The sequence below is a fragment of the Haemorhous mexicanus genome, chromosome 20 (genome assembly GCF_027477595.1).
Source record: "Haemorhous mexicanus isolate bHaeMex1 chromosome 20, bHaeMex1.pri, whole genome shotgun sequence".
Classification (NCBI taxonomy): Eukaryota; Metazoa; Chordata; class Aves; order Passeriformes; family Fringillidae; genus Haemorhous; species Haemorhous mexicanus.
The window spans coordinates 9534674-9559740 of NC_082360.1; the positions used below are offsets into that span (position 1 = coordinate 9534674).

General features: G+C 45.7%; 2 protein-coding genes across 3 annotated transcripts; one reads left to right on the forward strand and one right to left on the reverse strand.

Moving 5' to 3' along the window:
* Positions 1-4428: 4428 nt before the first annotated feature.
* Positions 4429-9530, reverse strand: LOC132336841 (basic salivary proline-rich protein 2-like). Its single transcript, XM_059864737.1, has 4 exons — positions 9503-9530; positions 8991-9099; positions 6687-7235; positions 4429-4699 (listed from the first exon to the last, which is right to left on the reverse strand). Exons 1-4 carry the CDS (start codon positions 9528-9530, stop codon positions 4576-4578), a joined length of 810 nt encoding a protein of 269 aa, XP_059720720.1. The 3' UTR covers positions 4429-4575.
* On the forward strand, positions 6691-23821 carry PRKAR1A (protein kinase cAMP-dependent type I regulatory subunit alpha). 2 transcript variants are annotated; one of them, XM_059864442.1, is made up of 12 exons: positions 6691-6831; positions 7779-7842; positions 9904-10082; positions 15179-15352; positions 15971-16062; positions 16256-16317; positions 16796-16842; positions 17374-17532; positions 17961-18021; positions 18286-18407; positions 18992-19073; positions 21284-23821. In XM_059864442.1, exons 3-12 carry the CDS (start codon positions 9906-9908, stop codon positions 21454-21456), a joined length of 1149 nt encoding a protein of 382 aa, XP_059720425.1. In that variant the 5' UTR covers positions 6691-6831; positions 7779-7842; positions 9904-9905; the 3' UTR covers positions 21457-23821. The 2 variants fall into 2 exon arrangements, with proteins under 2 accessions (XP_059720425.1, XP_059720426.1); XM_059864443.1 differs by lacking the exon at positions 7779-7842 and having other exon boundaries at positions 6704-6831.
* The last annotated feature ends 1246 nt before the right edge of the window (positions 23822-25067 follow it).

Sequence of the window (25067 nt, forward strand, 5' to 3'; positions counted from 1 at the left end):
AAGGGAAAGTGGAATTTCTACCTGCACTCTCCTCATGCTTTGATGAGTTTACTCATTATTTCTGGGCAGATATCTACCAGGGCAGATAAGAAGATTTTTTTTCTCTTATGCAATGAAAAAGTGAGAAGAAGGCAGAGAGCTGGATTGGTTGTCAGAGACCATTCTGAGTTGGAAGAATCCTGATCACAAGATGCAGGTACCCCAGAAGCCTTTTTTTAATATTGTGATTCCTGTATTGAATATAAAAATGTGGGAAAGTAAAAAACAATGGACAGAACACATTTGCAAGAGTCACCAGCAGACTAACCTGTCTTGCTAAATTATCTGGAGAGGTTCTAATGTGGAGTGGGAAGGGGAAGGGGGACACGGGAGATGAGTCTGCCATGTGCACGGGGAAGAGTCATTGCCCTCTGTTTAAGGTACAGAAATTGGGAAAGATTCATGGGGACCCTGAGAGCCGTGTGCTGGCACTGGCATCAGCCAGGGCGAGGGAAGAACAGGAGCAGTCATGGCAGACTCCACAGCCAGTCTGGAGTCACCAAGGCCTTGTGAGCTTTGCTTCTGATGCTTGTTCCTTCTCTGTTTTAGGTGCTGACCCTGTCCTTGATCCTGCCAGGGAAGGAGCTGTGCTTGGGAGCAGCCCTTGCAGATGTGTTTGATGGGATCAGGGGGAGCTCACAACTGGATGTTGCATTTCCTTGTAAGATGGATTAATGCTCCTCATCTTGTCCTCACTCTGGAAATGCTCCATTTCCCTAAGTAGCATTAGGCCATCACACTTGCCCTGGTCATGGATTATCTCCCTGGGGGCCTGACACTGCTCACAGGAGTGACACAGGCCAAGGGTGGCTCATCTTCCTGGCTCTCTGGGGTGCACACTGGACTCTTGAGTCTTGGAGTGTTTTCAGTTGAGAATCATGAGACTTGTACCACAGAGAGCAAAGGGGTTAAAACTGGGAGAGAGAAACTTTTCCCTTCCCTTTAACTCTTGGAAACAGCATGAATTGTAACTCCTCTGTAATTATCTAAAGATCAAAAAATGTTCTGACGTGAGAGATCAGAACAAGCTGCATTGTGAGAGGGAGACTGGGAACACAAGGAGGTCCTGACAGCCAGAGGAACGTTGGGTTCCCACATGGCCTGGAGTGAGCAGAGCAGGGAGCAGCTGGGAGGGAGAACTTTGGGAGAAGCAGGCTCACCGCCCAAGCTCTTAGCATGGAAGATTTATCACCTGGGGGACTTTCTCCTCTTCCATGCTAGAGGAGACAAGGAGGGGTTTGGAGGAGAAGTGCCACAAAATGTTGGTGTGGTAAATGCATTAATAGCAGAGTTCAGAGAATGCAGGGCAGCACCTACACTGCCCACAGCACTCTGTGGTGCCCACAGAGCCAAGGGAGCCTCCATCCATGAGGATGCCATGCCCTGACTTCTTTTGCCAGCCACACTGGATCAGTTCTCCTGTGCCTGGCTTGAGGCTTGTTAAAGCAGTTCAATTACTGATCCCCATTACTGAGCATGCAAACCTCTCATGAGCTTGGATCCATGCTCAGCCCAGAAAGTGCTTTTATCCTCATTGTGCTGGAGATAGAGTGAGGCTAAATGACTTCCACAGGACAGGCTGGAAATCAGTAGGACAGCAGGGATCTAGAGCTGCAATTCTTAATCATCTTGCTGCTTCAGATGTAAGTGTTACAGCTGGAGAATGAAAAAAGGCTCTATCGTTTTCCTGTGGGCACACAGCACGGGCCAAGCAAGCCTGAGCTGACATTTCAAAGACCTTTTGTTTTTCAAGTGGGTTCCTTCCATCTGGGAAAATGCTCTATTATCTTGGGGGGGAGGGAGGCAGCAACTTGCAGAAATGGCTCGATTCTGTAGCCAGTTTGTTAGATGTCGGTCCAGACATTGTTTGGATGTCAGTCCAGACCAAGGAGAGTGGATCTGACCAATGTGTTTACTTTGCCACCTGCTTTCAGAGAAAAGCACATAAGCAAATTCAAATGCTTTGAATGCTTTTATGTGTGCATTTATCTTGCAGGAGAACTGTGTCCCAGATGATACTGGGAGAGGGAGCTCTCCCCAGACTGTGTTAAAAGCACAAGAACTGAGCATTCTTTTCAATGGGGGTATTTACATTCTGTTACAAAAGAAACATTGGGAGTATTTCACAGGCATTCCCGGAAAAGAAGTGGGCAGTAGCTGCACACTATCTCAGTGCTCTTTAATTTGGTTTGTGTCAGAGAGATCTCAAAGTCAAGAATCACATTTGCAGATGCTTGGGCAGTTCATGAACTGCTGAGGCTGCCCAGGGGTTGTATAAAGTTAATGATGCAGAACAAGCCTGCTGACATCCAAACTGCAGGAGGCACAGACCTGCTGCTCTCCCATCTCCTTCTTTCTCTCTGCAGGCAAGAGCCTTTTTTTGCCCCACTTCAGGTGCTGTTTTCTATCTCCCAGGTCTTGTGGGGCAGCCTAACCCTTTACCTGGAACTGTTTCCTACTGCATCAATGCCTGTCCTCATTGGAGCTGAGGAGAGTCCTTGAAGTGCAGAGACACCTGAGCAAGGAGTTCCCAATAAATATTGTCAGGAGGCTGCTTAAAGACTTCTCGGCCTGCTGTTGAGGTGAAGGTTAATCCCTGGTCTAGGACAGAACTCCCTAGGCTAGAAAAGAGCAAGCTGAGTTCAAGTTCAGCCTGGCTGGGTGGCAAGAAGAGCACCATTATCAATGTCAGAATTTAACCAGGGTATCCTGGCTTTTTTAAAATGTGGAGCCTGTGGTTCAGCCAACACAGGAGAGCTGTGTGACAGAGCTCTGCTAATCACAGCCTCCCTCACGCTGAGCTCGTCAGCACTGACTCAGGAGGTGAAATGTTCCCAGTGTTGCCCCTTGGGTGTTGGGAGCCTTCCAGCTGGGAGCCACACTGGGAGTCTGAAGGGCTGTGCTGCAGCAGGCACGTCTGGCAGATAGAGATGGATTCCCCCACTGGTCTATCTGTTAGATCTGGCCACTTCAGGGCATTTTTTTCTTGGCGCTTGCTTCCTCTGTTTTGAGTCTTAGCAGTCATTTTCTTCTTCAAAGTAACATATGGAAATGGTTTGGGATCTGCCCATAGCAAACTGGTTCTGCACTGGGGACTGTTTCACACAGCTGACGTCAGGCAGACTGAAGCCTGCACACACCACCTCTAAGGGTCCACGGGGCTTCTGAGCCCATGACTCATGCTGGGCTGACAGCAGGAAGTTCAAGCACTGTCTTTCAGGCTCCTTTTGGATCACATCAATTCCTTGCTCTGTTTCTTTATCACTTTCATGTGGCAAAATTATAGATTTTACACTGTAAAACTCATCCAGAGGCTCAGACTCCCTGGAAACACTGCATTGCTGAGGGACAAGTGTCCTTCTGTCCCTGCATGCAGGGACACTGAAGTGTCACACTGAAAGCTGTCAGCATCCAGAGTTTGACCTGGAACCCAGATGTCCTCAATATTGTTAAAAGAGAATGTATTTTTGTGTGTTTGAGTTTCTAATCTATGGATCTTCCTATGAATCACTGTGTGGTGCTGTGAGCCAAGGTGTGCAGCAGTAAGAGAGGGTTATTTTCAGTGCTAGTTAAAGCTTAAACAAAATACAAGGAGCCATGCCCAAAGGATACAGTGTGAACTCATGAACACCTCATGGTCCACAGAGAGCTCGCAGGTTTTAATTCCTGATTTTCTGATGTAGATTTCAGGGCTGTTTGGGATAATGGCAGCTTCTGTTTGTGGATGAAACCTTTCTGTGCCACTAAAACTTCTTCTTTCCCCATTTACTCCACCCTAAGACAGCACACATGCTGCACTCACTGATCAGGAGTGTTCCAGGTTGTCTCTGCCCCTTTGAAACCCCATTTTTACCTCATGGGTGATGGGCATGTCTGATTTAACACCTAAATCTGTGTGTGTGTGACAAAACCACTGGCTGCTTCAATCTGCCACTCGTTTGATTCATTTGGTTTCAACCCCAGAGGCTGCTCCAGGACTCTGCTCACAGAACATGGTCCTGAGTTGGGTGGTACCTTCAGTAGAAGCCCCTAGCCGTGCAGCTCCTGTGCAGCACCCCAGCTCCCCACTGTTAATTTGGCTGTCATTGTTAATTTGGCTGTCACTGACCTTTCAAGCAGCTCTTTCTGTTCCATGCACACAGCAGGGGTGGGTGACGTCTGTGCTCTTATTTCCCACCTTGGCTCACACCCTCCTTCCCCCTGAGCTCTCCTGTGCTCTCCAGCAGCCACAGCCCTGGGCAGCAGATTGCTCCATGAGAAACCCATGCATGAAGTAGTTTGAAATCAAAGTTGTGGGAATAGTGCTGACGGTAATGCCAGTTGTTTACTCAGGAACGTTTAATTAGATGGTTAAGACCAGGATCTGACTTTAATTCAGACCAGACCAAATGGAACAGGGCTTTGTTTATTTTTAATTTCCCTTACGTCTTCGGTGGTGTGAGAATTAACACGTGGGGACATAGGAGCATAAGCTCACGGAAGTGAGATTTAACTTTGTGAAGTGTGATTTAACTTTGAGAGATAACCAGTGCTGACTCACTGGGGGAAGCTCTGTCCAGTGGCTTCACAAGACTCCTCCTGCAAGCTGGGTCTGTTCCCCTCCTCCTGGCTCCAGGACTCCAGCAGGGATTGCATCAAGCACAAGGGAATACTTGTTTCCCTAAGAAAGAGGACGTTGCAGAACAGGTTTTACACAGGGGCAGAGCTTTGTTCCAGATGGGATCTATCCCAAAACAGCACCAGGACTTGTTCAAACAAGGAGTGAGATGTGACACTAGCAGGCAGCTCGTAAAGAAAAAAGGGGAGGTAAAAAGCTGAGAAAGAAATGTGTAGGTGGGAATGCAGATGAATTTTTGTGGTGTTCAGAAACTTCCAGTAGTTTTGAATTACAGAAGGAACTGTTCTATAACCAGGTGAGCAAGTAAATTGGTATTTCAATGCTGTACTCTGACAGTGTTTCACAAATATTAATTACTCTTATTTATATTTTTCATAAAAGTACCAGCTTTGAGCTTAGTGTCAGAAAATCCTGGACCCTGGCTTCTAATTAACCCAGATCAGACAGAAATTATCAAAGATTTGGGGAATGTGAGCTCAGGGGCTGGACTGGGTCTGTCGGAATTGCAGGTCCAAGATCTACATCCAAGTTATTACCCTTTATTTCTTTAATATAAGAGCTGATAAACAAGAAACCCCTCAGCAGGTTGTTCCTGATGGCTCGTGCGTCACTGCACAAACACCACTATCTTCTTATATCAAAATATACATTAAAATGTTGCTATTGAGAGTATGTCACTGTACATTACGTGATTCTCCCATATGGGTTAAGCACAAGTGAGTGCTGGCTGAATGATGTAACACTAGAGGAAAAAGCTGAGTTATGTTTTGTGTTGCAAGATCAGCAAATGCACAGTTCAGGGTTCATTTTTAGGGCTCATTTCTCCTTCCCAAGCCCAGAGATGGGCTCTGCCCGTGCCAGCATGGCCCGGATATAAAAATAATGTAAATTATTTCTTACAGCTTGGAGTACAAAAAAGTGAATGGAGTCAAAGGGCTCATCTCAGCATAAAGACACATGAAATAATTCCCACATGGATTTACATCGATTAGAGTGAAATCTTTGCCAAACTTGAATATCGTTTATTTCCCTCCACCTATAACAATGTCTGATCTTTAAGCCGGGTCTTTTCCAGGCCGCGGTTTGCAGCGGCCGTGCCGGTGTGGAGTTGATGCCCCGGCGGATCCCGCTCCCCTCAAGGGATCCCTCTCCTCTCGCCATTCCTGCTCCCCTCAGGGCCATTCCCGCTCCCCTCAGGGACACACTCTCGCCATTCCTGCTCCCCTCAGGGACTCCCACTCCTCTCGCCATTCCCGCTCCCCTCAGGGACACACACTCGCCATTCCTGCTCCCCTCAGGGACTCCCACTCCTCTCGCCATTCCCTCTCCCCTCGGGGTTTCCATGTCCTCTCGGCCATTCCCTCTTCCCTCAGGGTTTCCATGTCCTCTCAGCCATTCCGGCTCCCTTCAGAGTTCCCACTCTTCTCGCCATTCCCGCTCCCCTCAAGGTTTCCCACTCCTCTCGCCATTCCCGCTCCCCTCAAGGTTTCCCACTCCTCTCGCCATTCCCGCTCCCCTCAAGGTTTCCCACTCTTCTCGCCATTCCCTCTCCCCTCAAGGTTTCCCACTCCTCTCGCCATTCCCTCTCCCCTCAGGGTTTCCATGTCCTCTCGGCCATTCCCTCTTCCCTCAGGGTTTCCATGTCCTCTCAGCCATTCCGGCTCCCTTCAGAGTTCCCACTCTTCTCGCCATTCCCGCTCCCCTCAAGGTTTCCCACTCCTCTCGCCATTCCCGCTCCCCTCAAGGTTTCCCACTCCTCTCGCCATTCCCGCTCCCCTCAAGGTTTCCCACTCTTCTCGCCATTCCCTCTCCCCTCAAGGTTTCCCACTCTTCTCGCCATTCCCGCTCCCCTCAGGGTTTCCCACTCCTCTCGCCATTCCCGCTCCCCTCAGGGGATCCCGCGCCCCTCAACAGACCCCCGCCCCACCCCGCTCCCGCCAGCCCCGCGCGCCTTAAAGCCGCAAGCTCCTCCCGCGCCGCTCCCCGGCCTGTGCCCTCGCCGCGCCCACCGTTGCCCCTTTAAGGTTACCGCGGCGACGAGCCCGGGCGAGAGCGAGGCGCATTGACGTCATGGCGGGCGGGGCCCGTCCGGCCGGTCGGTTTCCGGTGCCGCCGCTGCAGCGAGGCCGCGGCCGGGCCGGGACGGGCGGGGGGTCCCGGCGGAGCCGCCGCAGGTGAGCGGGGCGGGGGCCGCGGCTGGGCGGCCCCGGGGCGGTGGCGGGGCCGGGGGCGACGAGAACCGCGCGGGACGAGCGCGGAGCGGGAGGCTGCGGCCTTGGGGCGGGGCCGGCCCAGCCCGGCTGAGGGAGCGGGGCCGGGGCCGCGGCTCCGGGGCTGCTGCGGGGGCAGCGGCGCCTTCTCGGGCCGGTGTCCGAGGGGGCTCCGCGGGCTGTGGGGCCGGGCCCGGCGGCGCTTCCGGGCCTTTGGGCCGGTTTGCCCCTGCGGCTCCGTGTCCCCCGCCCCGGGGGTACCGGGTCGGTGCCGCCCCGGTGGCTCCGGGTCTGAAGCGGCCGCAGCCCCGCGCTGCGTGAGGGGCTGGGCTGGGCGGGGCAGCCACGCCTTGGGCAGCTCGGGGAAGCTTTGGGATTATGCAGAAAAAAAGGCTCGTAGAAATAAATAGCGGAGTTTTCATTTTGCCCATGATAGCGCATTTCCTGCACCGCTCTTGCCCTTCCTTCTCGCGTGGCCCGTGGCCGCTCACGGAGCGCAGTGTGCGGGCGGTCACGGAGCGGCCGGGGCTGCTCAGTTAGCGCTGACCTTCACCGGGCGGGCTGGCAAAACAAAAGGAGTGACTGGAGAACTTCTCGGCGCTTTCTCAGCCCGTGGGGAGGCCACGCTTTGTGTTTATGCAACGCCCAATACACGTGTGTGTGTGTGTGTCCTTGAGCAGGGATTAGGTGTGACAATCACGACACCTGGGTGAAGTGTTGGTAATTCCATATTAACTCGAAGCCTTCCATAATCTCCAGCAGCAGAATTCGGAGGGGCACGTTGTTGTGTTGCCTCTGTGCCCTGGGTTTTCTTGCTGCTGCCTCAGCAGGATAAAACCCATGATGTGACTTCAGTGACTTGTCATTTCTCAAAATTATTTTGACTGAATCCGTTTTTTCCCTTTCAAAAGCTGATCCCGGGATCAACATATCTTACTGCATATAAATAAGCTGTTGCCACACTCCCTGTACCAGGTAACTTTCTTTATACTTCATCCAAAAATGCCCTGAGAAATTCTTTCCTGTTTCTTTAACTCTCACAGTGTTAATTTTCTTATGAAAACAATTACATGAAATGTGTGTCTGTATACATGTATACGTAAAAAAGGTATTTTAAAATGGTTTTACAACCTTGTGGTGGGCTGAGCCAGGCTAGATGCTAAGCACCCACCAAAACTGCTCCATCACTGCCCTCTTCAACTCATCAACAGAAGGAAAATATAAGGAAAGGTTCCTGGACTGAGATAAGGGAGAGATCACTCACCACTTGCCATCAGGGGCAAAACAGACTCCACTCGGGGAAATTGGTAATAAATTAAACTAATTAAATTTGAGTAGGATAATGAGAAATAAAGCCAAATTTTACAAACATATTCCTGGCCCTCTCCCTTCTTTCCAGCCTTAACTTTACTCCTGATGTTCTCTGCCTCCCCTCCCCTCAGAGGATGGGGATTGCAGTCAGTTCCTTGCCTGCTGTCTCTGCTGCTCCATCCTGCTCGTGGGAAGATCCTCACACCTTCCCCATGGGAGACAGTCCTCCATGGACTTCTCCACTGTGAGTCCTTCCTGCAGGCTGCTCTCCAGCCTGCTTTCCCTACCATGGTCACAACTCCTGCCAGAAACCCACCCCAGCACAGGATTCCTGTGGGTCACACTCTGTGCATTCCCCTGATCCAGTGTGGGGTCCTCCACAGGGTGTAGGTGGATCTCTGCTCCCCTTTGGATCTCCAGGGGCTGTGGGTGGATCTCTGCTCCCTTTGGACCTCCAGGGGCTGTGGGTGGATCTCTGCTCCCCTTTGGACCTCCAGGGGCTGTGGGTGGATCTCTGCTCCCTTTGGACCTCCAGGGGCTGTGGGTGGATCTCTGCTCCCCTTTGGACCTCCAGGGGCTGTGGGTGGATCTCTGCTCCCTTTGGACCTCCAGGGGCTGTGGGTGGATCTCTGCTCCCTTTGGACCTCCAGGGGCTGTGGGTGGATCTCTGCTCCCTGGGCTGCAGGGCACAGCTGCCTCACCATGGGCTGTATCGCAGGCTACCAGGGAATCCATGTTCCAGGACCACGTCCTGCTCTGACCCTGGGGGCTGCAGGGCTTTTTTTCCCACTCCTCTATGTGGCTGAAGTTACCATTTCTCCTTCCTCCTGAGATACATTGTCCCAAAGGCTCTGCCACTGTCACTGGTGGGCCCAGCCTCAGCCAGTGGCAGTTTCATGTTGGAGCTGACTGGCGTTGGCTCTGTTGGACATGGAGGAAGCAGCCAGCAGCTTCTCACAGAACCCCCCTGTACCCCAAAATCTGGAGTGGAAACCCTGTACAAACTTGAAAGGGGAGAAAAATCTGCTTAAGAACGTTTTTGAAAGTGTCATAGCTGAAGTCTTTAGAAAACCTGGCATCATAGCAGATGTTTTCATTATTTACAGTTGAAGAGGTATTTTGGGATCGCAGTGTATCCATGAAATAAGTGATGAGGTATGAGCAGGTTTCAATTACACAGGAGCTTTTTAGGAGCCATGCCTGTAATCCATAACTTCCGTTAGCAGACTCTGCCCTGACATTTTGGCTTTGCCTTCAACCCGAGCATGTTTCACTTCCGAATGCTGGGCGTGCTTGGCCTCTCACATTGCCAGCTCCCACCCACCTCTCTCCTGGCCCTCATCCATCCCCATGACCCCACACAGCTCCTGACAGGAGCCTCCAGTCCTACAAAATCCTCAGTTCAGGCAGCAGGAAGTTCAGGTGGGATCTTCCCTGACTTGGAGCACTCACAGAGCTCGAGTTGTTGAAGCTTTCTCAGCTTTGCCTTTTCTGCCTGTGGCTGTAGAGCCCCCAGAGTTTTGATTTCTGATTTCTTTCCAGGTGCTAAATAACTTCCCAGCATTTTCTTTAGCTTAGTTATTGCTCTGATAGGTAAAGGTGTTTTTTTGCTATGCATCAGTAAGATAATGCAGCATAACTTTGTTTTGGGCTGCACCATCTTTGTTTCCGAAGTAGTTTCCAGTAGTTATGTATTATTTAACCTTCTCTTTCTGTTCCCTTCAGCCATGGCAGCTTCCAGCAGCAGCAGCAGCGAGGAGGAGCGGAGCCTTCGGGAGTGTGAGCTTTACATCCAAAAACACAACATCCAGCAGCTGCTGAAGGATTGCATTGTGCAGTTATGCACAGTGAGACCTGAACGGCCCATGGGATTCATCAGGGAGTACTTTGAGAGATTGGAGAAGGTAAAAACACGGAATGGAAGGGAAGGAGGGTGGGACAACTTATATTGAAATGTATCTTTGTCATTTAGGGGCTGAGCTGCAGATTTGACTGGTTGTGATGGCTCTTTGAAATTGGAAATGGTGCTTTTGGAAAACAGATCCTGTTTTGCAGTAGTTTGTGCACCTCTGTCACACCAAAGCCTGTAGGACAGACCATAAGGTGACAAGGAGACTTACCCAGCTGGGATGCAGGTGTGATCCCAGCCTAGTGCTTCCTCATGGAAGCTGGTACACAGCATACATGGGTGTGTCTGGAGCTGGAGGACTATGGAGATTGACCTTGCTGAATGCTGCTGAGGGCATTTGGATTCTTATATTGATTTCCAGTAATGTGGGCAGAGCACAAGTGGTGCCATTGGTATTATCCAGGCCTAGTTGAAGATAAATGAAGTATTTGCATTGCAGGTCTCGGGAAGAGCGAGCCTGTTTTTGTCTTCTCTTGGGAGTCCAGTGTTACTGTCCCTCTTGTGTTTGCCCTGAGGTCCCTTTGGTGTTTCTGTTGTTGTTGGAAGCATTCTGGGATCTTGGGAATGGAAAGCATTCAGAGTTGAAACAGTGATTTCACACTCTTCTGACCTGTTAATTTCGTATATTGGTCACTAAGCAGGCAGGAAAAGGAGCTGCCATGAAAATGGGAACTTAAAGGCTTGTGCAGAGAAAAGGTTGGATGCAACTGTACTTGGAACATGGAATTAGTAAATAATGCAGCTGTGACCTTGTGCAGCACTTGTTTGCAGGTGCTGCTCTCAGTACTCGTATAAGGCAGTTAGATATTTATCTTTTTTTTTTTTTTTTAGTGAGTTACTAATTGCTGATATAAAGAAAAGGAAATTAGCACTGGAGATCATAAATATATCTGATGGAAATTGTGTTTTAATGGAAGTGTTCAGGATAAATACTAGAAAATGACCAAGGGGTGCAGACTACCTGCTGTAACTCTTAATTTCTGTGGGGGACATTTTGCTTATGAAATTCAGAGCTCTGACTTTTTTTGGTTGTGTGTATCAGCAACAAACCAGTGAATAATGAGGTTCTTAAAAATCCCTCGTCCCTGCCTGTTACAATGACTCCTTCCCCTCCTTGGATTCTTGAGTTTTGAGGTACGGCTAGGTTGGGAATTTTAAAACATCACCACAGGTATCTGTAGACAAAATTTTACCAAGTAAACCACATTTCTGTGCTTAGAATAAATCCTAAACCAATCCATATGTGGGGATGTAAAATGGGATTATTTGGGTACTTTTGTGCAGTGGATTTATGGTCAACATGGAGTATTTGGGACCTGAATTTTTTTTTTTAGCAAGATAACAACTTCTGCTCTGAATTTATTGACATAAATGTTGGAATTGAATAAGTTGATGATTTTATTCTGGTGCACATTGGCTTTCTGTGTACTTGGTCAGCCTACACTGAAGCTGAAAATAAAACTGGTTAGGTAATGTTTTTCCCCTTAAAATGCTCTCACAGTTTTGGTCAGGGTCTTTTCTCATGGTTTCCAAGTGCCTTCTAGTGCAGCTGTAGCTACAGGTGAAACTGGAGCATTTTTTGGTGCCTCCTAGGGTTTCAAACTTGCTGCAGGTTCCTCTGGGTGGTTTCCCCACTCAGCTGGGCTGGGCTGAGTTTCCCCAGGTGCTGTGGTACCTGCCCAGCTCTCAGGTAACAGAGCAGTGAGCATCCTGTGCTGGGCAGGAAACTCCTGACGCCCCTGTCTGGAGAGCACAAATGCTCAGGAACGTTATTAACCAGCTCCAGCCCAGTCCTCAGCTCTGCTACAGCAAAAATGCCTGAAACTCACTCTGCTTCACCTCCCAAAATCATGTCTTTTACACCTGTAATAAAGCAGAGCAACTTTTCAATGTGCTTTCTGAATTTTCCTCTCTCTGACTGTATCTCAACCTGAGGTTTTTCTTAATAAGATTGATTTTTGAAGGAACACCATTGAAGACTGAAGTGAGCTTGCTATTTTCTCTCTCATTCTCTTGACAAGTCATCTCTTCCACTGCACACAAACAGAGCTGATTCACTGTCATGTTATTAAAATATGTTGAAGAAATTTAAACATGCTTTAGAATTTCTGTTCAGAAACATTAAAATTGCTGCCTCCGAGATAGTTACAGCTACTACAGGAATTCAAATGTCCTCCTCTGGGTTATGAAAGCTGGTAGATGAATCTAATTACTACTCATTGATTGTATAAATGGTTTTATTTCATCTGGTTGTGGTGTGCTAAGGCCTCTGTTCTGTTTGCTGTGCAAACATGTGTGGTAATAGCAATACCTGCTAAAAGCTGGAATAGCTCTCCAGTGCTGGGCTGGGCTGTGCAGTGCTGCTTGAGCTATGGAAATTTAATGTAGAGATCATTATTGCAGCCTGCCAGGTGAATCCTGGCCGTTGGACATGCCTGTCCTCTGGAATCAGTGCATGCTTGAAATATTGTGTGTGGTGCAGTTGTGTGCACATCAGGCTTTACAGAGAGCTGGAATTAGCAAGTGTGATGGACGTGTAGTCACTGCCCCCATTCCCCACCACTTGCCCTGCTCAGATATCTGAATATTTTGCCATTTTCCTAAGTGTTTCTTTTGCAAAGCTAGCTAGTTTAGGAGGATATACTCTGCAGTTGTGAATTTATGGCAGAGTTTTTTAAAAAAATGCTTTTATAACTTCTGAATGTTTGAGTTTTTTAAATCTGATATAAATGAAATACTAATTAAGCAGAGGAAGTTGAGGCTGTGTCTGGTGCAATGACAGTTAGCAGGTTTTACAGTGTACATAATTCTGAAATTGTGAAGGTCTTCTTCAGTAGCTGATCGACTTGAATCTGAGTATGTGGAGTGTCATCACTTCAGTATTACTTGTAATAATTGAAATGGAATTAAAAAACATTTGTTATTTGTCAGGAAAAATAATGCTTGCAATTCATGACTGACGCTGAAAATTGTGAACTGCCTCATCAGCTGAAAGACCAGATCAATGCTTGGATGTAATAAATAGATTATTCCTAAATCTTTCTCTGATCCTGGGAATGTTTCTACTGATGAGTACAGAGCAAACTGAGTGTCTTTATCCATGATATGTTTAAAGTGAGGAGCCTCTAGACTTGAACAAACAGGTTTTCCTCATAAACACTGGCTAGATCCAGAGGTGTCTGGGAATAACAACTGGCACCCTTTCTTTAGGTCCTACTGTAATTTTCCTCTGATCTGTTGGGTTAATAAATGGGGTTTAGTGTCAGGAATTGTAAAAGGTGTCTATTAAAAAGATGAAATCTGAGATTATAGGATGTTGTGGCACAGGGTTGTCTGGCAGTGTAATGTGAATATCTGGAGATTTATAGTTGATACAGTGATGTTTGGAGCTGATGGTCTTGGAGGTCTTTTTTAACCTCATGCTATGGTTCTGTTTTGTCTCAGGGTGAATCTTCTTCGTGACTGTGTAGGGACTATTTAGAGTAACTGATGTATTTTAAATTAATATGTTATTTTACCCACCTGTGACTTGGTTCTGTGTCCATCCCCTACTTACCATCCTAAAAAAAAGAAGTTAATATTAAATTTTGGGTCAGACAGAAGTTACCAGTTATAATTTTTTGTGTTAGTGCAGTTTCCTTCTCCCTGAGTGGGGCATTGCCCTGAGGAGTCTTTTGAAGAGTGTTTTGATAACAACTCCCTCACTAAATGCTGCTGAAGTGCTTCAGTGTCTGATCACAATATTTAATATTTTATGTGATACTGGAAAAAACCCAGCAGCTGGTGTTCACTTATTCAAAAACTGTCTTTTTTAATGGGTTAAGTATTTTGTATGTGAACAAACATGTTCTGTGGTTGATGGTGGGGCACTTTACATCAAACACTTATTACTGCTCAGGCTATTTGTAATTTCATCTCTGTTGAGACTCGTTCCTCTAAAATCAGAGGACAGAAATGAGTTTTAAATACATTTTGCTCCCATGGTTGGGAAATGTGGCACCATTTGATCAATGGGCAAAGAGCAGGAAGTGAAACGTGAGGCTGTGGAGCTCCTTGGCTCTGGGAGAGGGGCAATGGAAACTCCCAGGAATGGCTATCCTATGGCCCTTCCCTCAGGCTGGTGTTGTTATCCAGAGCCTCTGCCCAGCTGGGATCAGGGACACTGGGACAAACCCGGCTTTTACAAGGGCTGGAGCTCTGGGAGAACAGATGAGTCCTTGTTCTTTTACAGAATGTCCCAAACCCCTGTTTCCTAATGCTGGGAAAGTCATTTGAGCTGTTCTGATGTCAATGCTCTGACTCCAGGGTTGGCTGTTTTGTTTTTAATCTGATTTTAGTTGATTGAGGTGAATCTTTCGAAGAATCAAATTTCTGTGTGTCAAGTTAATTAGAATTTGTGTTATTGTAAGCACCCTGCTCCTCTAGAGTATCACTGCAACACAATAAGTAACTGAAGGAAATAAGGAAAACAAGTAACCTTGTGCAAGGTCTGGATGTGGTTTGCATAAAAAAATCCCACTTTGGCCTCCAGCATCCTTCCTCCAGCTCTTTTGAAAGCAGTGTTCGTGTTTCTTTCTCCCAAAATAAATGCTGGTTAATGAGTATCAAGTTGGTCCATGACTCAACCTCTTTCAAAAGCTTCTCATGTAGCATGGATTTCTGAGGAATTGCTCCTCTGTCTTTCAACTCCAAAAAGGCTTTAACACCTCGCAGCTGAGGGGAGCAGTTGGGGGTTTGCAGCTGGGGAAGCGCCTTCAGCGTTTGAGGAATGTCCTCATCACCTGTTAAACACACTGGCAGAAACCAGAATCAACTTGTTCACACCAATAGTTTAATCAATGAAGAATAACTCAATAAAATAAGCACCATTGTGATGTGAGTGGTAGGAATGAAAGGCACATCTACCACGTGTTTTGAAAGGCCTTTGATCTCGGATGCTGCAGTCTCCTGTCTGCCTTAATGTGGGAATAATGGTACACAGGAAGCTCCCTGGTGTTGGCAGGCTGGGCTGGAACATGATACATCACTGCTTTTTTTTTCTTTCTCCCCCTTTGGATTATGTGACACAAACATGTCTTCCTTCCTGTTTAGGAGGAAACAAAGCAGTTGTTGAATCAGCTGAAGTCTGGTTCTCGCTCCGACTCCCGGGAGGACGAGATCTCCCCTCCTCCCCCCCTCAACCCCGTGGTTAAATACCGATCACGACGTGGGGCCATCAGTGCAGAAGTCTACACAGAAGAGGATGCTGCCTCTTATGTTAGAAAGGTGCTCTGACTCTTAAACCTTGCTCAAAATTACACCCACAATCCAAGAGTTTATCTGAACCCACCTTCTAGCCAGGGCATTAAATAACACCAAGCTCCTGGAGCCTGTTATGTCCTAATTGCTGTGAGAAGCAGACCTGTGTGTGTGGCTGTTTAACTGGAGGACAGAATAACCCATCATGCAATTAAACCATTCATGCATTACTTAGACCTGTTCCCTTTGAAGTCATGTATATTTAGATGTGCATATATTTAGATATATAGAATGTTCTTCCAGTTATTTGGCAGCTGCAACAACATTTGGCCTAATGGCAGAGCAGGCTTGCTGCTGTTCCCAGGAAAGCACACGTTGAACAGATATTTGCTCTGCAAAAAAACTTACAAACTGAGCATGGAATTATGCTTTTCAGTTGCATAAAATAATACAAGATTATATTTTCCTTGTGTTCAAACTGTCTGTAAACATTTACTATATTTGGGGTTGTATTTATAGTGCTTGAAAGAAAATGGAAAAACTCAGCCAGTGTTTTGTAACAATTTAAGTTGTTTATTTACCATGGGAAATGCAGAAGTTTTTCATGAGAAAAATTAACCATTTGCTTTCTCTGATTCTCTCTAGGTTATTCCAAAAGATTATAAAACCATGGCTGCTTTGGCAAAAGCAATTGAGAAGAATGTGCTCTTTACCCATCTTGATGATAATGAGAGGAGGTAGGAGGAAGTCTTGGTGGGGTTAAGGTTTGTGGAAAGGCAGAGTTCAGAAGAGTAAATGTGTCCCAAATCTGCAGTGACTCTGCAGTGGTCAGTGGAACACACAGAGCTCCAGGAGCAGTGTTGATGGCTTGGGGGTACAGATGTGTGGAGTTGTGCAGGTTTTGTCTGATTTTGGTGTCCTCTCCTTCAGTGACATCTTCGATGCGATGTTCCCCGTCACTTACATCGCAGGAGAGACTGTCATCCAGCAAGGCAAGTGACACTGTTTGCTCTGGGGAGGCATTTGGGGATGGGGAGCTGGCCTAGTGCTCTTAGTTTGTGTTTATTTTTAATATAAAAGCAGGCTCACTGCAGCCACACAATTTCTTGTTGTGTTCCCTGAAGCATTTCATACTAAAGTAAGGAGTTGGAGCCACTGGAGGAGGATGAGGCTTCCTTGCAGAGATTATCCGTTGGGAACATTGTCCCTTGATGACTGTAGAAATGTTATATCATTTATGGATCTGATTGGCCTTTCCAGTAATCCTGGAATTGCTGCTGATCTCCTGGGCACCAGTAGATGTCCCCTTTCATGGGGCTGAGAGGAGTGTGAAATCAGCAAAATGTGACGTTTCACCCTGCAAACTGCAAAAATTTGCCAACCTTGTTGGAGTCTCAACATCAAAGTTGGCAGAGATGCCAGTTCTTTCAGTTTAGTGTATATTCAGGTTTTTTTTTTCCTCTCCTTTAGGTGATGAAGGTGATAACTTCTATGTTGTTGATCAAGGAGAAATGGATGTAAGCATTCCTGGTAGTTTATTAATGATCTGTTCATTCCTAGAAGAAGAATACTCTGATATTTGTAGGCCTCTTCTACAGACCCTGCCTTTAGCAGCTTTGCTCATTTTAAATTCTTACTTATGGAAGTTTGTTTTGCCCCTTAAGAGCTCAGTCTGGCTGCACAGACTGAGTTTAAAAATGAATTATTTGGACATGATACAGATGTTTGAAGCATGCCGGGAGGAGTTGAGGTGTGGGCAGGCTTTAAGAACAAGAAGACATTTTATTTTCCAGCCCAGCTCGTTCATAGCCCTTTATGACACAGACCTTGTTGAGGTGTTGTTTCTCAGGAGTCTGTGTTGAGTCTGTGCATGAGATGCAGAAGAGAATCCCCTTGTCAAGGAAAATTCAAATTGTGCTGGGGTTGGAAGCATTGTTAAAACCCTGAAATGATCAACCTTAGTACAGATGTGAGAATTTCCTTGTAGTCCCAAGGGAGTAGAGGGCAGCAGGAAGCTGAGGGGTGTCTGACCATGCTCTGCCTTCCAGGTTTACGTGAACAGTGAGTGGGCCACCAGTGTGGGTGAGGGAGGGAGCTTTGGAGAGCTCGCCCTCATCTACGGCACCCCCCGAGCTGCCACCGTCAAAGCCAAGACCAACGTCAAGTTGTGGGGCATTGACAGGGACAGCTACAGAAGGATCCTGATGGCAAGTAGCCCCCAAAACCTGGGTTTATGCTTTGGGGGTTATGTATCCTGGGTGTCTGTCCTTCTGCCTGTCCTTTGCTAGAGTTATTTATTCCAAATCCTGCTGTCTCTTCAGTAATCAGCTGATTACTCAACGTGCATCTCTCAGGCACAGGGCAAGGGGGGATCTTGCATTAGTGAGCAAAACAATGCCAGTGTTAAACTGAGCTGAGAGTGAAATAAGGCTGCAATAACTGCTGAGTGCTTTAGGAATGTTGCTCAACTGGAATATTACTGAGAAAACTCAATTTCAAAACATTTCATCTTGTGGGTTTGGGGTCTGTGAGACAGAACAGTGTGTGTCTGGCTAAATTTGTTTATGTCTGGAGTTTTATTTAGAGTAGAAAGAAAACTTACTTTGTGTCCTTTCCTTTTTTTTTTTTTTTATAGGGAAATACTTTGAGAAAGAGAAATATGTATGAGAAATTCCTTAGTAAAGTATCTATATTGGGTAAGTGAGCAGATTTTTGTTCTGGAGTGGAATCAGTTGCCACATTGTAATGAAGCTGTTACCCAGCATTATGATGATTACAGGCTGTTGTGGTAACTCATCACAACTGCTGCTCTGCATCAATCCAAAATAGCTCTAATTCACGTCTTGATCACTGATGCACAAATGCAGGCAGAAATACACTGACCTCTGTAGAAATACAGAGCAAAAGGTGTAATTTGTGCCTTGAGAAGACACTCCAGTAATGAACTCTTAACTCTGCAGAGTCTCTGGACAAGTGGGAGCGTCTCACTGTGGCCGATGCCTTGGAACCGGTACAATTTGAGGATGGGCAGAAGATTGTGGTCCAGGGAGAGCCAGGAGATGAGTTCTTCATTATCTTGGAGGTAAGCAAGCTCAAAATTACAAGCTCAGAACTTGACTTTTTTTGGTTGTTTCCCTAAGCAGGCACTTGGAGAAGAACAAAACATAAGAATGTACTTCCAGAGAATCACTAAAGAAACATCATCTTGCTGGACATGCAGTAACTTGGATTTAGTTTTGCTGTTTTCACAAATGATACTTCCAGGAAAAGAATAACAAGTTTCTGACTGAAAGCAGTTTGTCTTTTTGAGAGTAGAGACCTGTTCTAGATAGCTGGTAATGCCTTACTAGTGTTCTGTCTGGTGGTTTGTGTTTTCTTCTGGCTTTTTGCTTGTCATACTATAATATTTCTACTGTTCTGAGGAAAAGCAGGAAGAAGTCACTGCTGTAGATATGTAAATGTTCAAGATGTTTAATGCCTGGGGAGGAGAGGAGCAGTTGTTCTTGTACAGCAGTTAGGTGAACTGTGCAAGGACTGTGAAGTGGCTTTTGAACTGAGGCATCCTAACAGTTATCTCTGCAAAGCAGCTGATTCTGTGTGAAATTCAGTGTTGGGATGTGGTGATGCTGGGAATTGCAGTTGTTTGACTGCTGTCATTTATTGAAGGGCACAGCTGCAGTGTTACAGCGCCGGTCAGAAAATGAGGAATTTGTTGAAGTGGGCAGACTGGGACCTTCTGATTACTTTGGTGAGTTATGTTGTGACAGCTGTGGCTACAGACACCACTGTCACCATTTTGTCTGTGCTGTGTCAATGGTGGAGATGAGATGGATTTGCTTAATTACTGTTTTGGGCTCGTGTGGTTGCTCTCAGGGTCGGGTGAGTATCAGAGTCACTTGGCACTCAGGTGTGCACACAGGATGTGATTGTTCCACACTGCTTTACTGTAAAAGATGATTTGGCCTGACCTCCCTGCCCTGAGCAGAGCTAAATTTTTAAATGACATTGTTTTCCTCAGGGCTGTGTCCAGTTGAGATTCCTGTGTCTCCAGGGATGGAGATCCCACAGCCTCTCTGGGCAATTTCTTTCTCTGTGTAACCAGCCTTGTTGTGCAGAGGTTTTTTCCTTCGTGCCTGACAAGAATTTCCTGTTCTGCAGCCTGTTGCTTTCTCTCTGTCTTTCCCTGTGCAGCTAGGGTTTGTCTTTGTAGTCACTCATTACACAGCTGCAGACAGCACTAAGATAAGAAAATTCCTTCCTTGGCCTTTTCTCCAGGTCAGACAGGAACCTGGGCAGAACCTGCTCTTTAATGGTTAAATACAGCCCTCTCCTTCTCTAAACCCCTAACAGTTTTCTCATGTTTTGGGTAGTTCCTCTCTTTCCTCTTGCTAAAACCTTTTGGTTGTCCAGGTTTGCAGCTCTGTGGATGATGTAAGCAGCAAATCCTCTGTTGCAAGGCCTGAATTGGGATGGACTTGGGTGCATGGGCTCTGCCCAAAGGCCTGCTTGGCTCAGGATCTAGGACTAGACTTCATTCCCTGTCATTTCATATTTTCTGATATTTCCCTCTGTGTTCCTACTCTAAAACTAAATGTTATCACAGTCACTGTGTCTGGGTGCTGCAGACCTTTCCTTCAGGGGTTTAACTCTCCCTTAGAACCTCCTTATTCTTTAGCAAGCCTCTCTTGTGGAGGCTGCTGAGTTCAGGAGTTTTAATTGGGCACAGAGGAAAAGTTTTCCTCAGTTTTCCTCATTTCTTTGGAACATCCCTTCTGATAATGCAGGCAGGAGTGTTCTCCAAGGAACACTGAGTTCTTTCCTCAGTCCTGAACACGGAAAGAGCTCAAGTCCAAAACCAAGCAAACAAAGCCCAGAGTTGCTGCTCTGGTTTGTTCCTTGCTTGTTGTAGGAATGTTAGGGGTTGTTTCTGTTGCTGATAACAGGGGCTTGTTGAAAACTGCATTTCCAAACATGTTGTTCAGCAGTTGAAACAAAGCTTCTGGCATGTTTGTGCAAAACTTAAGAAATGAGGATCCAGTGGGACTTCAAAATGCTCCTTTTCCCCTGCCCCGTGACAAAGTCAGAGTTTTGATTCTAGTCAGCAATGGGTCAAAGGCTTCTGTCTGGTGCATGAATGTTTTATTTGTTTGTTTACTTCAAAACCATGCTCTTGTTGTCCTGAGTTTCCTAGAAACACCAGAATTGAGCAGTACTATTAGAAAAATGACTACTTGTTGGCTAGGAAGATTACACTGTGAATTGAAACACAGCCTTTCCTCAACGAGACACAGTATTGAAAATTGTATTGAAAATTTTTGAGGGTTTTTTTCAGAGAGACTTGAATGTGGACAGGCTTTTTAATAACAATCCACAAGAAGGGTTTTTTTTTAAACTACCTTCACAGTTGCTTTTAGTGTAATTACTTAGGTACTTGTTCTGAGCAGTGCTAAAGCCTGAATTACCTTCTCTGCAATTTCAAGTGGAAAAGTATTGTTATTTGCAGGGTGCTCCATGGCAGGGAGGAATGATGCATCTGACTCCATGTGCTCAGAAGGATAATTTATTATTTAATGATATTATATTATATTAAAGAATGCTATACTAAACTATACTAAAGAATACAGACAGGATACAGACAGAGGGCTAAAAAGATAATATTGAAAGCTCGTGACTCTCTCCAGAGCCCTGACACAGCTTGGCCCTGATTGGCCAATGAGTGAAACCAACTCACAGCAGAATGCAATGAACAGTCTCCAAACACATTCCAAAGCAGCAAAACACAGGAGAAGCCAATGAGATAAGAATTGCTTTCCTTTTTCTCTGAGGCTTCTCAGCTTCCCAGGAGAAAAATCCTGGGCGAAGGGATTTTTCAAAAACTGAATGCCACAGAGAAGGGTCATTTCTTTGCCTCTTTTTCCCATTGATTGGTAACTCTGTTCCCTGTTTCTGCTGTCCCAGGTGAGATTGCTCTGCTGATGAACCGTCCTCGTGCTGCCACCGTGGTGGCTCGTGGCCCCTTGAAATGTGTGAAGCTGGACCGGCCCCGGTTCGAGCGCGTGCTGGGCCCCTGCTCGGATATCCTCAAGAGGAACATCCAGCAGTACAACAGTTTTGTATCACTGTCTGTCTGAAACCTTCCTCCCTGTCCAAGCCATGCTTCACGAATGCAGACTGCTTCCTTCCCCTTGTGCAGAGCCACATCGCCACTGGCATTTGCAGCTTCCTGTCCGGTTAAAAAAAAGAAAAAGAAAAAAAAAAGAAAAAAAGGAAAAAAAAAAAAAAGGAAAAAAAATAAACTGCTTATCATGGCACTGTCATTAATTTAGAGCATATTATTTCTGTGCTCTCTGTCCCATTAAATTAATAGAAAAAGTTCAGTGGGGACGTTTGCTTCTCTCTGTGCACCAGTGTCCAACTCAGGCCAGTGCTCAGCGAGGAAGAGACCTCCTGGCACCACGCCATTGCCATAGAGTGAGGAGGTGACAGTAAAGGGGGGAAAAAAGTTCTTTTAAAAGTGTTTCTCAAATTATTGGACAGATTTTAAGGCTGTGGTCATTACCTGCTGTATTTCTTTTCACATGAGAGCTACCCTTGTAATTGAGCTTCTCGGGGCTTGGGGTTTTCTGGGTTTCGTTTTCATTTTCTGGGTACTGTAATCCTAGGTTCAATCGTGAGGCATCAGCTGCTAAGAAAGCCACAGTTGGAATTTACCAGTATAATTGTTCCTGTGTCTGCTGGTTTAAGATTGCTTAGTTCTGTTCTTGTCAAGTGTAAATCAAAAGCTTTCCAGGTTAATAGTTCTGGTGAACTACTTCAGCTGTTGATCCATTTGCTGACTTGCTGCAACTGATCTTTTCCACTTGTTCTTTCTCCAGCCATAGATTTGCCATTTAAAACTCTTCCTGTTCCAAGTGGCAAGAACCAAATGCTCCATGAAATGCCTGACTGTGGTCTCTAGTGCATAGATTGGTGTAAGAATGGTGCAGCTGTCCAGCTGTTAGTACTGTTTGAGTGCTTAGATTGGTGTAGAAGTCGAAAGCAAATATTTGATTTTCCCTGTGAATTGTTTTGTTAATCCTCAGTTGACTTTTAAAAAATCGCCATCAGTTCAAGTGACCCTTTGTCACCAGGGAAAATAAATGCTGAGTGTTTTGGCCAGTATCAGTTGCAGGTGACAAGATTGCTGGTCTGTAGAGCTCCATTATTCTTCTTAGTAGAGAATGAGAGGCAAAAAACCTGAATGTTTGAACTTTCCTGCAACACTCAGTTGTTTTAAGTTTTTCGAGCTGTCAGTTCATCATTTTAAAAATGGTTCACTATAAATCTAGCTCAAAGCCAAAAGGTGAATTCTCTTTTCTTGCTTATGGAATTTCCACCACACTTACTTAATCCTTTTTTTCCCCCCAAGTTCAATCTGTTGCGGAGTCTTAAATGTATTTCAGTATTTCCCAGCTTTGTGTTCCATTACTCTGTGCTCACCAAGACTTCCCAAAAGTTTTTACTGAATTCCACGGTTCAATAATTGTAGGCAATTTTTAAGGTTTCCTTTAAACTGTAATTTATATCAAGTAGCATAGGTTTGTATTTGGGAGTGACAGCAAGCAGTTTGGCATTTGTTGTGCAACTACTTTAACGATGGAGCCCTCGTTTTGTTTCCTTTCTGAGGTGGAGTGGATGCAAATCCAATGTTTTCCCAGGCATGGAGAGAATCAGGAAGAATCTGCTAATTCATGCAGAATAATACTGAAGGTATCAAGCCTTTACAAAAGGTTTCAGGGTATTTCTGAAACTGAAATCCCAGGAAGGGGATTGAAATGCTTGTGGTTTGAGTTCTCTATTCAAGAGATTTTGAATAGGGGATTTCTGCCAGAGTCCTTAAGGAATAAGCAAATGCTACCTTTTTTTGTTTTTTGGGGTTTTTTTTCCCTCTTTTTTTTTTTTTTTTGGTAATACTTTTTTCTTAAGTTTTGACTCTGCAGGTTTTTTTCTTCATATGTGTTTTGTGTTACATTAAAGCACCAAAAACTGTGTAAACCAGTTAGAGCTCCACAAAAAAAAAATGCACATTTTTTTTTATATAAGGCTTTCTAATCAAGTTTCACTACTGCATCTTTTTAGCTTGCTGTTTACTCCCTTTTGTAGTTTTACCTACAAGATTTTAAGATAAATCAGCTAAGTCTGAGTTAAATATTAAACACAGTTATAGCTTTACCTTTGTGTGCAATTTCAATATGTTTGAAACCACGATTGGCATAGTTTTGCCTTAGCTAACATTCAGGGCTTTAGAAGTAATTTTTTGCAAGTCTATCTTCAGCAAATTGATGAAGTCTATTGCCCTAGGAAGCTATAGTCAACCAGAGGACCATTTTTGTATTGTTACCTGACTCTATAAGTCTGATTTACTGTATGTGCTAATATATTATATTATATTCCTTTTGTTATAGATTGTCCTAATGGCAGGTAAAGCAATAAAATGATTTAAATTCTTAAATGCAATCAGCCTCTTTTATTTTATTCCCTGCCCCTGCATCGTGTTTTCCTTTGGCTTTAGAGGATGTGTTATGAATGAGGCAGCAGAAAATAAGCAGCTTAATGGATTAGCTTGGAGTAAGCTCCAGAGGGGTGAGTTCAGGTCCTGGCTTCCCCCTGGAGCCTGGGGAGAGCTCAGCCTCCACGTGCCAGCCTGGGAATTCCTCTGCACTTGGACCTGTGTCCTGTTTGGCTCCTGGCAACTTTGATCTCTCCCAAGGTGTTCATTCCCAGCCCAGCCATGATTTTTGGATTTCTGAGTTGGCTGCTCCCATCTCTGCAACTCCTTAATGAGCATGTGATGGATAATCATGAATAAATTGTGGTGGGAAATGGAAAAGGGGAGGGGTTTCCAGCTGTGATGAAGCAGGAAAACCAAGAGTCACCTGAAGCAGCTCAGACTTGGATGTGTTTTACAGCCAGCTCCAAGAAAGCTGAGTCAGCCAGCTTTGAAGGTCCAGTAAAAATGTATCTGTCATGTAAAGGAGAATAAAAGTGAGAAGAACCCTGTACAGGCCATTTAAATATCTGTGGGTTACTTTCCTTGTCCTGCCCTCCCTTTCCCAATCCCCTCCACTGCAAAAACCAGGCTGAAACCACAACTTTTATTACCTAAAGTGAAACTTCAAACCCTCCACTTCCAGCCTTATAACTATAAATACACACTTTATAATTACAACTTAATTTAGGCTTATCTTCTGTTGCCATGTGCTTCCTGTTGAAGCAGCAAACCGTCACCATTCCATGGCAAAAGATGGAATTAATTCTGGGTTTGTCCTGTGTGGGGAGAGCACAAAAAGTCACCGGTAGAGGGAGATAAAACTTTGGGAATTCACTGTTCTGGGCAGAAACAACCAACAGAGCACACGTGCTGAGGGGGAGTCAAAGCCTCTTATTTTCATCTGTTCTCTGTCCACAAGAGCAAAAACGTCTGTAAGTCCCCAGAGTAAAAAGGTCAAGAATCTGCTTGAGACTGTTTAAAAGTTGGAAATGCAAGGACTTGTCTGAACCACAGTCTGGGAGAGACTAAAGGAGCCTGGAGTGGGGTTTTGGAGGGGTTTTTCTCACCTTTGTGGCTTCAGAATATGGGAGGAATTTCTTCACTAAGAAGCACTCCAAACTTCCTCAAACCCAGAAATGAGCACCTGTAGGACACACTCAGAGAAGAACTGCCCCTCTCCTGTGGCTTTGCAGTTTGGAGCCAGGTGCATTA